The sequence below is a fragment of the Cyanistes caeruleus genome, chromosome 3 (assembly GCF_971803275.1).
Source record: "Cyanistes caeruleus chromosome 3, bCyaCae1.hap1.1, whole genome shotgun sequence".
NCBI classification, from domain to species: domain Eukaryota; kingdom Metazoa; phylum Chordata; class Aves; order Passeriformes; family Paridae; genus Cyanistes; species Cyanistes caeruleus.
In genome coordinates, this window is record NC_141703.1 from 26,495,306 (window position 1) to 26,509,227 (window position 13,922).

At 39.8% G+C, this 13,922-nt stretch overlaps 1 protein-coding gene across 2 annotated transcripts in view; it reads right to left on the reverse strand.

Annotated features, from left to right (window-relative positions):
* The window catches only part of RASA3 (RAS p21 protein activator 3), a 160,371-nt gene that overhangs the window by 57,075 nt on the left and 89,374 nt on the right, over positions 1-13,922 (reverse strand). For both annotated transcript variants that reach the window (XM_023918247.2, XM_086880277.1), the window contains one exon: positions 10,829-10,923. In XM_023918247.2, the coding sequence (XP_023774015.1) occupies positions 10,829-10,923 (95 nt within the window). The remainder of the gene's footprint in view (positions 1-10,828; positions 10,924-13,922) is intronic.

Here is a 13,922-nt window from a genome sequence, read left to right on the forward strand (position 1 = left end):
CTTTCTATACTACCTTGAAGGCACACTTCATGCTTTCACTTCCCAAACCTTTATCATCTACTTGTACCTTCAGTACTCTGACTCAGTAACAGATTTTCCTGTCTGAGGGCTGGAACACAGACCCTCCAAGTACATGTGGCAGATGATACTGCTGTTCTTCCAGAAAACAAGGAAGACAACCTCTCCAATTGAAGACAAGCTCTTCAATCTATATAAAGTTGCAGAGGCACCACAGCAGCTCGCTGGCACTTTGAACAGGGAAGAACCCAGATCAGACTGTGAGCTTCAAACAAGGCCTCTGCCATGTGTCTTCTGCATCATTTAAAAAAAATAAATAAATTAAACCACCGCCACCCCCAATGCAAAAACCAAATGTTGCATTCAGCTGTCATTCCTGATCTGTGTTTCAGTTACACAGGTATCCTCCTGCGCACTGTCATTGTATGTCCAAGTCAGCATCTGTCATTGGCTTCCAAACTGAACCCTGTCCTCATGCATAAGAGCATGTTTCTCTGCACAAATGCATAAAGTCACTTACAGACCCAGCTCTCTCAAGGACCCGGTACCACTGCAATCCCCACTGTAGCTGTACATGACAAGGGCTGGGCATGTAATCAGATAAGAACTCTGCTTAAGCAGAACAGCTTTCTTGCTTTTGTTTTACTTTATTTTCCTCACTTTTCAATGTTCTCTATCCCACTGGCTGCGAATTCTATTACAGGATCTAAACCATTAGTCTCAGGAGAATAAATTTGTATTATGAACCTGTAAAACTCACTACTGTTATCTTTGTTGCTACTCTGCTAACTGCCAGAGAAATCAACATTAATACAAATTTTGAAGAAATTAAGAGACAAGAACAGAGATTTAGCAACTTCACAGAAAATATCTCATTGGAGAAAAATACCAAGGTATACATATGTTTTTATAGAAATATTTCTGCTGGTCTTAAACAAAAGTGAGACCAACCCTTCTCAGGAAACAATGCTTCAATGCACTTACATGAGCCTGAGAGAGGGCCATTTGCTCAATCTCACACAAACTGAGTAAAATGGAAGCTCCTCATTTCAGAAATTACACTGGGAAAAAAAAATTTAAAAATCAGCAGTATTTCACACATTTTCCTTGCTACATTAAGCATAAAATGATAGTGCTGCCCCTTCTGGGCGAAAAGCCATTTTTTCTTGTAGCTTTCATCTTTCTCTTGTGAAAGCTTTGAAAATGGTCAGCTGCTCAAAAAGAGACTCCAAGCTTCCTACAGCAAAACAGAGGTCATGGGATCGCTGGAACCAGTAGCATACAACTATTCCCAAAACATCTTCCAGTGTTTTACTACCAGTTAAAACTCAAATACCTTGAAATAAGGCTACAGTAATATACTTTCAGGCTTAATTTACAGAAAATATTACTCTTACATAAACAGAATGCTTTTTCCCAAATCAATTATACCATTATGCAAAATATAAGGATTCATCTAAATAAGTTCACTCCTGAGAAATGGCATTAGTTGGGTTTACAAAATACCAGATAATTTATTTTGCAAAGAGAAGACAGAAAACTGCAAAAAGTCAGTATCGTAAGATCAAAAGTTAATTTAATCAACAAGATCAACCTATAATGGATTAAATGTGTCACAGAAACAGAATTGCTATGATCTTTGACAGTTTGTAAGAAATAAATTTATTTTTTCATTATTAAGAGAAGTACTATAATAATAACAAGTGTCTTCTATTCTAGTAGGTCTGCAGAGTTTACAAGCAGCAAAGATTAGATAATGCAACAGAACAAACAAAAAAAAATAATTCTGTTTTACCAAAGGCTGAAACAGTGGCTTCATCCTGCTCAGAGAGAATCCCTCCTTTGGAGCCAGGGATTGAGCCTAGGCTCAGTCCTGCATTATGAAGCTATAATGCTTTTTTCCCTTTAGCAGAGCAAACAAAAAACTGGAGAAAAAATCTGGAGGTTTGACAATTCTGAAGCAGCATGTATTAATCACTCAAAACTTTTCCATTAACAAATATATTTCAGGCTGTTCCTAGAAGCAGCTATGCTTATTAGCATAAGCTTCTCCTTTGGAAGGGTAGGACCCCTTTCCAAGGAACAAGCTGAAGGAGCGCCAATTCAACTGCTGAGCACTTCCTTTTCCATCAGCTCTGGCTGATATGGAGGGTGGGTTCACAGGTCACACCTCCTTCCTAACCACATCTAACACCACATAATGAGGCCAGCCGGCTTCCAGTTTTCACCTACTGATTAAAGAATCCATCGGATGACTGAATTTCTTGTAGGGAAGCAGACCGTAGTCAAAAGGAAATCAGTAACAAAAAAACTTTTGAAAGGCCTTACTGAGGAAAACACGAATTATACTGTGCTTGTTAAATATAACCTTTACTACTCACTCCGTTATCTGAAAACTAAACTGAAACTGATTGCAAGTTGGCAAAGAAAAGAAAAAGCAGACTCTAAATCTTGGTTTTATAGATACAGGAAAAGCCTGTCTGCAACCACCTCCTTTCTGCCTGGAATGCAGTTGTGAGTCACTGTGGATTGAAACACCAGAAAACAGTTAAAAAGCAAGTAAAAGCACAAAAATCCTACCTAACTGTATCATGTTCCCAGTAGTTGCAACTTTGTGGTTTAATTTAACCACAGTACTTTGAAATAAAAGAATATGCATGACCACAGATTATCCTAAAGTTACTCTTACGACAAAGTTCTGCCATCCTGGCATTAAGCAGTTTTAGCATCCTGAACAAGGCCTCAGAGGCAGTGCTAGGCAAGGTCACCAGAACACCTCTGGGAGCCATGTCAGGGTGCAGTTAAATGCACGCATTTTGCCCTGGAATCTGGCACACCCCACATGAAACAGTGACTGTAGATTCAGATGCAGCATCCACCCTAGCTCAAAACAGGTGAAATCTGGTTTTTCAGAGAAATAGTTATGAAAAAGCACTGACAAATACCAGGAACTTCTGTGCCTATCTGAGGCCCTAGAAGATGCACAGAAGACTGTCAGTCTGCCTAAGTTCAAGACAGGAGCCAATTCTACCCAAATTATCTAAATAATTTTAAAGCAAGTATCAGCCAGGCCTCCATCCTTTTTGTTACTGCCAAATTTTAGAAATCTTTCACTTTTTAAAAACGTCAAAGGAAAAGAACAAGGTTTCACTGATGATTTTAAACAAAACCAGAAAATGTACAGTTTGCTTGAATACTGAGTATCAGATCAATAGTCTTAATATCCAGGGCTCATACAGCATGATAATTCACTTCTACAAGAGAACAACAGTTGGTATCACAAAAACTCCTAAATAAGGTATTTTTTCACTATTACACCTGCTGGACAAGAGGTTTGTGGTCACCCATCTTTCTACTGCTCACTAGCCTGCCCAATTTTGCTGGGAATTTTCCACCTCCAAGGTGGGAGTGCACCTGGATGAAAGTTTTTCCATTTATTCCACATGGGGACACTTTTCCCAACACAACTCAGCTCTGCTCATTGCTCAGTAGTGCGGAAAGAGGGACTGGGACCCACTTTTGGCTCCTTTCCCTTCATCTTGCTGGTAGAGTGTGACTGCAAGCAGTCTCATCCCAGCTCTGGAGATGGAGGAAAGAAGAGACCTAACAGACATAAGCTGTAGGAGAGGACTAGGCTAAGCAGCTGACATGAACCACAGCTCATGACTGACTCATGCCAGTACTGCATATTTTTTGGAATCTCAAATTCAGGACTGTGGTAACACTGGTGTGTTGGTTTATTTTCCCTTGCTCCAAATAGTCTGGAGAAATGAGCATTGGAAGAACTCAGAACTGCAGACACCATGCCAAACTAGGGAATAACCTGTGCCATTGCTTTCTCAGTCTTTCCAAATTTTATTTCAGGATATAGCAAATGTTATTGGGTAGCTTCTGTCTGCTCTGAAACCTTTTTAGTTAACTTCCCAAGAAGTTACTTTCTGCCATCAGTAAAACTTAAAAGAAAACAAGAAAACTGAGCCAAACCCTAAGGACTCACTAAATGCTGCCCTGGAGGGAGCAGGAGAGGAAAGACCAAGAGTACAGCTACTGATTTAGGTAAATCCAGCCCTGCAGTATTATCAGCAGCCTCATGTAAGGTCAGGCCTAACAGCAGGTCTGAGAGTAGGAGGAGGAAGGAGTTTGTTTGCTGTCCACATTTGCTGCTTGTAACAGCTCCTTCCTCTAGCAGAGGGCAGCGGGCGGCTGGGAAAGGTCTAAGGATCATGCTAGAGATCACAGCCTGCCTGCTGGACCACAGAGCAGCTCACAAGAAACTGGAACAAAACCCAGCTGATTGCTGAGGAAAGTGCAGCAACCCTATTCAGCACTGCATGGATTCATAAATGCTAAGCAAAGCGGAACTGATATCTGCTCGCTCTCCGTATGTGCAAGCATGTCAGAATTGCTCAGTAACTGGCAAACAACTTCACATGGCATAATGTCAACCTTCCTGTTTCTCTGAAGGAAGAATACCACCATATGGTCAAAATCCTTACAATTAATCATGTTTTCTTCTCAAAAACAGTTTGATGGGATATAATATGTAGATGTTGTAAGTGAAAGGGTTTCATTTCCCCAGACAAATAATGTTCTACAGATACAAAATCCATGTATGTTACTTTAAAACCACGTACTGTTCTTTGTTTAGCAGTTATGTGTTCCTCACCACATCGTGTTACAGACTAGTTATTGAAGAGTAATAGACCAAAACTTGATTGGCTGTCTTAGCCCTTTGTGCTGTTAACTCTGAATACTGCGCTCTTACATTCACATAGGGAGGAAGTCTTGCCACAAAGCAGGATCTGGTCAATAGCTGCTCCTTCCCTTTACCACAAAAATTATTTACCATCGCTGATGCATGGTTCAGTTGTCTCAAATAATTTTGTCAGTAGGCATTTAGCCTTGAGATTCTCCCCACCCTATCAAAACAGACATGTCATCTCTCTTCAAAACAACTAGAAGTTTAAATGCCACTGTTCAAAACACAGAGGGTAGCACCCATTTATTTCCTGTGTGTGGTAGAAAGCTGATACCAAACCTGGAAGCAGCTTCTTTTTACAATTTGCATTTACCCATGCTTACAGTAGGTTGTACAAAATGCATCAGTGACTGATTTTTATGCTAGTAGTGTTTGACCTGCACAAAGATAGTAAATATCAGTGTTGCACAGTGGGGCATGCAATGCCCTTCATTGTTCAACAGATAATGTAATTCCATCAGTTATGGTGTGACACTGCCCTACACAGTTGCTCCTAAAGACAATTATATCTTGAATCTTCAAACACCTATTTTAATTAACAATTAGCAACATAGCCATTACAGCTCAACATGACTTGCTCCACTTATACAGAGAACACTAATTTAGATAGAACAGGAAGAAAGCAGACCCAGGAGAGGCCTTGGAAACTTCAACAAGGTGAATAAAAATAACAAAGTAACACTTCCAGCTTCCTCCACAGATCTAGGATAAACCTCTCCATCCCACAAGTTTCAAAGAAGAACAGCTAATTAAAAAGCTTGTGGTGAAACCTTGGCTCTGATGAACTCGTGACAAAACTCCCACCCCAAGAAGGCCAAGATTTCATTCACGAAGGCTGATACTTGGGATACGGATTCTGCATTTAACGGGAAGGTGCTGGCAAAAAGGAAATGCTTTTTTGAGGACCACCACCATGCCTTAGCTATGTTCTTCTAGCTAATACACAGGCAGCATTTCAGAGACAGTAGTTATGTCCAGCAAGACAAGAGGATTTTAGGTGTACTCGCCAAACATACCCATAAAAAATGTTTTCCACTTATGAAGTATAGCACACCACATGACACTGATACCAGTCCATGCTCAAGAACAGGCATGTTGAATCAACAATAGTCAAAGGCCTGCACAGACAAAACACTAATGTGGTGAAAGGAAGAGGAAAGGCTTTTGGTGTCTGAAGAAAGTATTTAACATCAGTAAATCTTTGGCACAAAGCTTTGAGTACAGAAGGTTAAAATGTGAGACAATTTACTTCCTCAGTGTTGGTTATCTGCCCTTTACATGCCTTTTATTAAGCTGATAGCCAAATAGATACCTCAGACACATCAAAGTTCTTATGAGAAGGAAGGGGAAATGAGCAATTTTCAAGTTTTTGTCAGACTTTTTTTGCCCTGACAATGACTTTATATAAGACCTTGACTATAACTGGCTTTGGAAAAATCATTCTGTCATTTAAAACTGAGAACTCAGCTGTAAGAGGACATGACTATTTCACATTTGTCAATGAGATGGAGGAAATAACTCAAAGCACACTGGAAAAGGGGAACTTTTAAAACAAGAGCCTGCACAGGAAAACATGTCAGAATAATCTAACTCCTTGCAAGTCACCCTCACTTTGGCATATACAGACAACATGGTTTGGAGTATGCTGGTGTATATAGATATTAATCAGAATGTCTCTGGGTCTTTAACCACTTCAATGAATACATGTACACAAAGGGTATTTAGCTGGCAAAGCTCAAACTTCACGAAACAGTGAAACTTAATGTGAAAAAAGATTCAGGAGAAAACTACTCAAAACCAGGAAAGGCCTTTTAAAGTGCATGTGCACTTGGGCTTAAATTCCACTGAGAACACATTGACCACTGAGAGCATCTGTCATCTACAGCCCTAGGCAAATATCTGAATCAGTTACTGTTGGGTAAACTTCCTTCTGTGAAGAAAAGGAAAACATTCATGGATCAAAAGAAGGGCATGCATAATAGCATGGCAATTTTTGATTCCAGACCTCAAAAAGTATGACAATGAGAATACAGCCGGTCCTGAAAGACAAATGACTAGTAGAAAAGAAACACGTCCCATATAAAGTGTGCAACATCATGCTTGTACTGACCTCAAGCAGCTTACAATGCTGTCCCTCCTGCTGCTAGCCCCTCCCCTCCAGCTGAAGCTGCCTGATTGTTCATAATCTGTTTCAATGCAAAAATTAAACCATTTTCAGTAATGGCTCAATTCCTGTTCTGCTTCTCACTAAAATATGTGGGCTCGTGTACTGTCAGACACTGGACATTTAACTCTGGGCACAGTACTGAGCAGGAGGCAGGCTCCATTAGAAAATGGGAACTTAAAATTCCTTCAGATAAACGCACACAAACCCACCTGGTTATAGTTTTATACTTTCAGAACAAGTTTCTCAGTCTGGAAAGTTAAGCCATAAATTAAGCATTAATGGCTGCTGTCAACTTCCATTCTGTACTCTGTATAAGAAAACCTCCAGATCACATTTAACGTTTTATTCTGTATTTAAAAAGGAAATATTCAGATATCATGTCATTTCATATTTGTATGCCAAACATACATACAAGCTGGAGTTTCATCATTTGTTCTCCACAGAGCAGCTCAAACTTAACTACCTAGAGCACAACTGCTGTTTCATCTCCTAGCTGTATCTCAACAGCATCCACTGACAGGACTAGAGCAGAGTATATAATGTTATTTTCAAACTAGTGAGAGCAAAACCAGACAGTAAATTGTGGGGGCATTGATGCACCAACAGAGTAAAAGCCTGTCAACTTCAAGGGGCATGTGCTGAATGACACAACACTGTGCTCTGGTAGCTACTGTTTTCCACTAACTCAGGCAAAGGGAAATTCAGATGCACCTGAAGATGTTGATTATCTCACTAGGTAGGTTTGCTAGGCCAATTGGTGAACCAAACCCACAAAAGGCACGTGGGTTGTAATGTCTGCTCTACATCTGTGGGCTGAGCAGCTGCATGGTCCCACCTGTACAGCTCCATGTGAGACTGAACACAACGTGCTGTGAGATCACAGGCCTCTGAGCAGCACTCAGCCCGGACACACAATGCCCTCATTTCTTCTTCAACATAAGCAATCATGCCAGACTCCTTCACTTGCTGTCAAGCAATAATGGAGGTGGCATTAAAGCATCTGACAGCAATACTCATATCTGTGTAGTCTGACAATTAACGTAGTCCTGCTGTCAGTAACATCCTTATCTGCAATAAAATTTATGAAGCCATAATCTCACTCCTGACAATACAAAGCACCTTTACAAGACAGTAAGAATTGGCAACATTGTAAAACCATAAAATGAGATTCAAAGTCTCAAGCTAAACACCTTGAAAACAATGTGATGAAGTTATACAACATTAACACTTTACATACTGATTTTTTTAAAGCATACAGGAAGTCATACAAATGAGGTACAAGCTATGTTAAACAAAATTTAAAATTCTTCCCATTAAACTTCAGATAGCTCAAAGTATCAGATCTTACATCACAAATGTTATCATCTGTAATTTCAAATCAGTCTTTCTGTTCTGAAAAGTGAAGGACTGTGTCCCAGAAGTGGGCCACAAGAAACAAAGCATATCTTTATCTGTATCACTAATATTTGAACAATCCATTGTTTTTAAGGTGGTTTACAGTTTCTGACTGTGCTGGCTGCTCTGCTTAAAGCCTGGGTATTTTCAGCCCTCACACGGGGTAAAGGTAAATCCCTCACAGGTTTATTATTCTTACCCAGTTTCTTTCATATCACAGCCTAATGTATTAGAAATAATTAGAAACTTGATCTCCTTTTTCTTTTTTAATTTCTAGGTCTGACAGCATAACCCCAAGCCACATTCTTTCTGACATTTACTCTCACTGTATTCAAAGCATGGGAGTGACAATAGCTTACCTCAGTAGAGTGCTGTGATGCATAACTAAATAGCCATGAAGTCATGTACAACACGGAAAATAGTACAACAGCCACTGGCTGACAAAAGCAGAAGATGCCGGATTTTCCTGGCACACAGCTCAATGTTTAATCCATTAGATTACACTGGAAAAACTGCTGCAGTGATAAAACTGATAGTCAGCACATTAAAACTGCCTTTGTACTAGTATTTGCGTGATTCACTGCAAATGTTAACTATAAAAAAAATTTCTTCAACTATTTTCTTTAAAATTGGAGGGAAACTGAGTAACATTGTATAAATACTCATCGTTAACACAAGTATTCTATTTTCCCCTACAAATGAAAAAGTGCTTAGAAGGACAACTGAGATACAGCAAATGTAAAAGATACAAACACAAAAATATTTAATTTGGCTATTTTCACTTGCATAAGAATTCATACAAAATATTTGCAGATCTGCTCCCACTATTATAAAACCAAGCCCTCTTGTAGTCTCAACATAAAGACCAAGGAATATCTAAATAAATGGATAAAATCAGAGTATCATGTACATCATATTTACACTATTTGTAATAAATGCTTATCATGGAGCCCAGAAACAGCTTTTAATGGTTGGGCTCTAGTAAGGATGCAAACAGAGGAAGTGATAAACTGCACAATTACAAACAGAGAACATGCTTCCAGCAAATCCTGTGTTCCTCCAAAAATCACTCCAAAAGCTAGAGCAGCCTGCAATTTGTATTACCCATGCTGCTCTAGAAAGCACTCTGGTCTAAAAAGCTTCCACAAACCCACTCTGTATAAATATTGTAACAAAACAACGCAGAAGCTTATCTAAATGTTGTCTTTATTTAACTGATAAATTACAAAGGGAAAGTTTTCATATCCTACAGGAAATAAACACTCAATCTATTGTTCTAAAGGCACTATCATAAAAGGCTTCGGGGTAAGAAGACAGGGACACCGGGGTAAACAGAATAGATCTCTTAAGTTAAAAGCCTGTTAAAAGCCTTTCCATCACCAGTGACACCGAAATGTGGCATTAAAGAGGATCAATATTTTACAAGAGAATGTCACAGGCTGAATAGGCTGTCCTGAGGCTTTGTATCACATGCATGATGGTGTATTATTTGTCTTTCCAAACAAGAAAAAAGCTAGTCTTGCATGTTTTTCCACATATGTTTCAGCATACATGACCATATTGTATGTTGGAATGTGTGTGCATTTTAAGTGTCATTTTCCAGCCTGGTATCTGCAGACCTGCACACAGACTGAAAAACCAAGACACTGTGTCCAACCCTACCATACAGAAGTATCTAAGAGGCATTTCCCCTTGCATTTATCTCAGACTTTTGCATACGTTGCATTCATGTCTCATCCTAAACAAATATTGTGGTTCAAAAGTGATTTTTAGTAATATATATTTACAGGAGAAAAAAAAACCAAAAACAAACTGGCACAGTATCCTGCTTTATCATTTTCATTTCTTGCTTTGTTATAATGACTGTTTTCACAAGACCTAATATCATAACAGAAAACAGAATCTGCTTCAAAAGAAGGCAAGTACAGAAAGACGAGTTTCACTGAGTACAAAAATTTGCAAAGTACCAAAACCTAAACATAATTTAGGGCTGAAGTAATACAATTATCAGCATTCCCATTGTTTGGAAAGAAAGCTGAAAGATCTAGCAAGGAATGTTTTTCACATTTAAGATGTACTTGTTGCCATTCCTCTGGCAAACTGCCAACACAATTATTTAAAGCAGTACCTGTAACTATTTTCAAGATGGCTCCACTCCCTGAGGAATCAACTGTTATTTATAGGGCCTGAAGTTATTCGATACTTGAGATAAACACATCCCTCCTTGTATCAGTGACCTGACAGTTCACATAGTTTTAATTATTTCTGTAGGCAGAATCCTGACCCCCAATGATTTCTGCACACTTGTAATCCACCCTATACTTGTCACTAGTTAATAGCTAGTGATTAGTAAACCCAAACCATACTAATGGACAACGCTTCCTTTTTGTAGGGAAGCAACACATCTGCCCTAGAGCTATGAAACCATGAAACTGCCATGGTCTTATTACAAATACTCCTTTGCCAAGATATTTTTTTAACCATCTCACCTGTACTTCTGAATCAGCATCAACATGCTGGAGTTGAAACCAGGTGTCTCTGTTATGATACTTCTGCAGATCTTCTTTCTGTATAGCTACCTTTCCTGAAATAAAACAAATGAGAAGCACAGTTTAAGACATGCTGTAACTCTACCAAGATATGTTTCCATCAAAACCAAGTTTTAAAACAATGATTTAGGGCCTATCCTATTGAAGAAAGGCTTTAGAGCAAGGAAATTTTTTTTGGGGGGGGAATACTTCTTTTCACAATACATAATGATGAGCACAATGCTGATGGATTGTACAGTTCTGATGAGAATCTTTTTCCGCTGCATTTCGTGAGTGACTTGAAAATTCCTGAAGTCCTACTCACCTAACAGAGTAAAGTACTGGACGCTATGGACAAGCTTGTAAATATGCTTGTAACAAAATGTCATTATTGTGCTTCTGACATGCAATTAAACTTGTGGGAAGAAAAACTTGGAAACTGTTGCAGAGATTTTTTTGTGGCTGATGTCTGTAACAATCCCAAATGCATATGTTAGTGCCAACAGTATTTCAGGATGAGGCATTTCACTGTATAGTTTTGTAGGAGAAGGGAAACAACTAGAGATGTCAAGTCACAGCAGACTCCCACATCTGCATTATGGGGTCCTGCCAACCTCTCTCTCTCACTCAAATCTTTCAGACTTTGCATTATGCAAGTCACAGCCACCCAAGGGCTATCCCTGTAGAGAAAAGCCAGGGGGGAAAACCCACCCCAAAACACTGAAGAGTTTTAACATCCACATTTTTATACTCATCTTACCACCAGCAAATTAGCTGTTTCAGTAAGTACAGTAACAGCAGCCAGTGCTATAGTGTGAACTAAGAGCCCACACAAAAGCAAAGGGTCAATGCAGAAATTTCTGTCCTGCTCAATCTCTCCCAGGCAGTATGTAAAACACTCTGAGAGGCAATGAAACTTTTTCCAAGTGTCTGTGTACACAAAGCTGAGCATGGCATGCCTGAAGAGCACGTGATCCTCAGACAGCCGCTATGGGTTGGGTGGCTCCCCAGGCACTGAGAAAAGCAGCATGTTTGAAGTGAAAGAATCCAGGGCAGTCAGAGACACTGACAAGGCTTGAGGAAGCTGAGGTTTGGCAATGTGGTTGGGCAGACTTTTGCTGCTAAAGGGAATTGCTCACATACAGTTTGCAACCACTGCTTTGTCAGAAAAACATAGACTTTCTTTAACAAAATGTTGTTAGATAAAACTCACCAATGGATATAGTTTTGTGGGAAGATTACCAAGGCTACCTAAATTCATGCAGTTTGACTAGATGTCAGTAATACATTACCCCAGCAAACGTTAACAAAACACATTTATGAAGAAAAGAGAAAAGGAAGAAACACAATCAAAGAGTCTGAAAGTGGCAAACACAAAGCACTCTCCCTTTTGAAATCTAAAAGCTTACAGAAGTCCTAGCAGCAAGTTATTACACACCAATTTATGGCCTTATTCCCTCAATTTATGATCTTTTCCTTTAGCTGGATGGCTTCACCCAGTCCTCCTGCTTGCTGGGCTACATCCTCTACCTTGCTGCAGCTTCTGTCACCTCAGACAGTTTCTGATGACAGTTTCCAGATTTCCAGTGACAGTTCCTAAAGTACCCTGCCATTCTTCCACAACTGCCCTCCATAGTATCTTCCAGGGTTTCTGCTCTAGTTTCCCTCTCAGAACTTCTGACCCATTATTTCTACATCTTGTTCATTCTGTCTTCAGCACCATCCTCTCACTGTTCGGCCTGTAGAGATTATCAGATCCATCTCCTGGCAAACATTTAACTAGAGATTAACAAGGGAGACTTTTTATTGGATAGGCAGAGCAAGCCACTCGAAACTTCTTAGAAAAGCAATAATTATACAAACCTACAAAATAATATGGCAGGAAAGGTAAATAAGACATCTGAATTGTGCCGAACAGAAGACACCAAGTTATTCTGCTGAGAATCCATGAGATGACAACTCTGTTTTCTCAAAGCTTCTACTTTTATTCACCAACCACAGTGGTCTGTAGGGAACCTAGTTTCTTTAAAAGACTTTGAGAGGAATACATTGGAAATGCATGACCTTCCACTAATTGCTTTGGACCTCACTTGAAATTGTTTACTTTCGCTGCTTGCTATCCTCACTCTACCCTTTAATCTCTTGCAGAAATCCTCCATTCAACTGCAGCATTGCACACACTTTCCAAACACCATCACCCACAATCAGTCTCATTCACAGTCACCTCCCATGTAAGGAGTGCCTTGCAGAAAACTCAAGGATGGTTTCCCAATATCTGTGTCAGTACATAGCATAAATGGTGTGATCACTGGCCCTCTTTCAGCAGGGAGTTCCACTGCTCTCTCCATTAAGGATGGCAGGGCAACCCAGATGGGTCTGGCCACAAAGTCAGTACATGACTGCAGCACAAAGTGTTCAGAGGCAATGGCACGTGCCTCCAGCTCCAAGGGAGTTAACGTGGTGATACAACTGTTTTGATTAGGAAACTGTTTGAACAGCGCTGTTTGCTCTGCACACAAGCAAGTTTTACTAATGATTGAAACTTACTGACTGGGCTGGCTATTATCCAGGGGTTTTCATTGCATACCAAATGATCCACAAAGAAGAAAAATCTACTAGGGAGAAAAAAGAGGGTGGCAGTAAAAAGAGGACCTACAGTTTGGCAGTCTAAACATATACAAAGATATATTACTCGTAAGGCAGAATATGTTTGATCTTCCCTATTAAACAGTTTTCTGCATGCACACAGAGGAGCTTCCCTCACAATTTTTTAATAACTCTTTACCTACACCAGCCATGTCCATGTGCTAATCCAGCTCACATTCCTCCTCCTCATCACCAGACCCACAAATAACAGAGTGCAGGTACTGAGCATGGTCATGTTTCTTCCCTGGTCTACACAGTCACTGCTCTTCCACTGGCTGACCTATGTCTGACCCGGTTCAAACTTCCAGCAGCACCAGAACTAGGTTAAATCTAGGCCAATAATCACAAGCTGTTGGCACCTGTCATTTGACCTGACACTACACGATAAGAACCTGTAATTCTCCCTGAA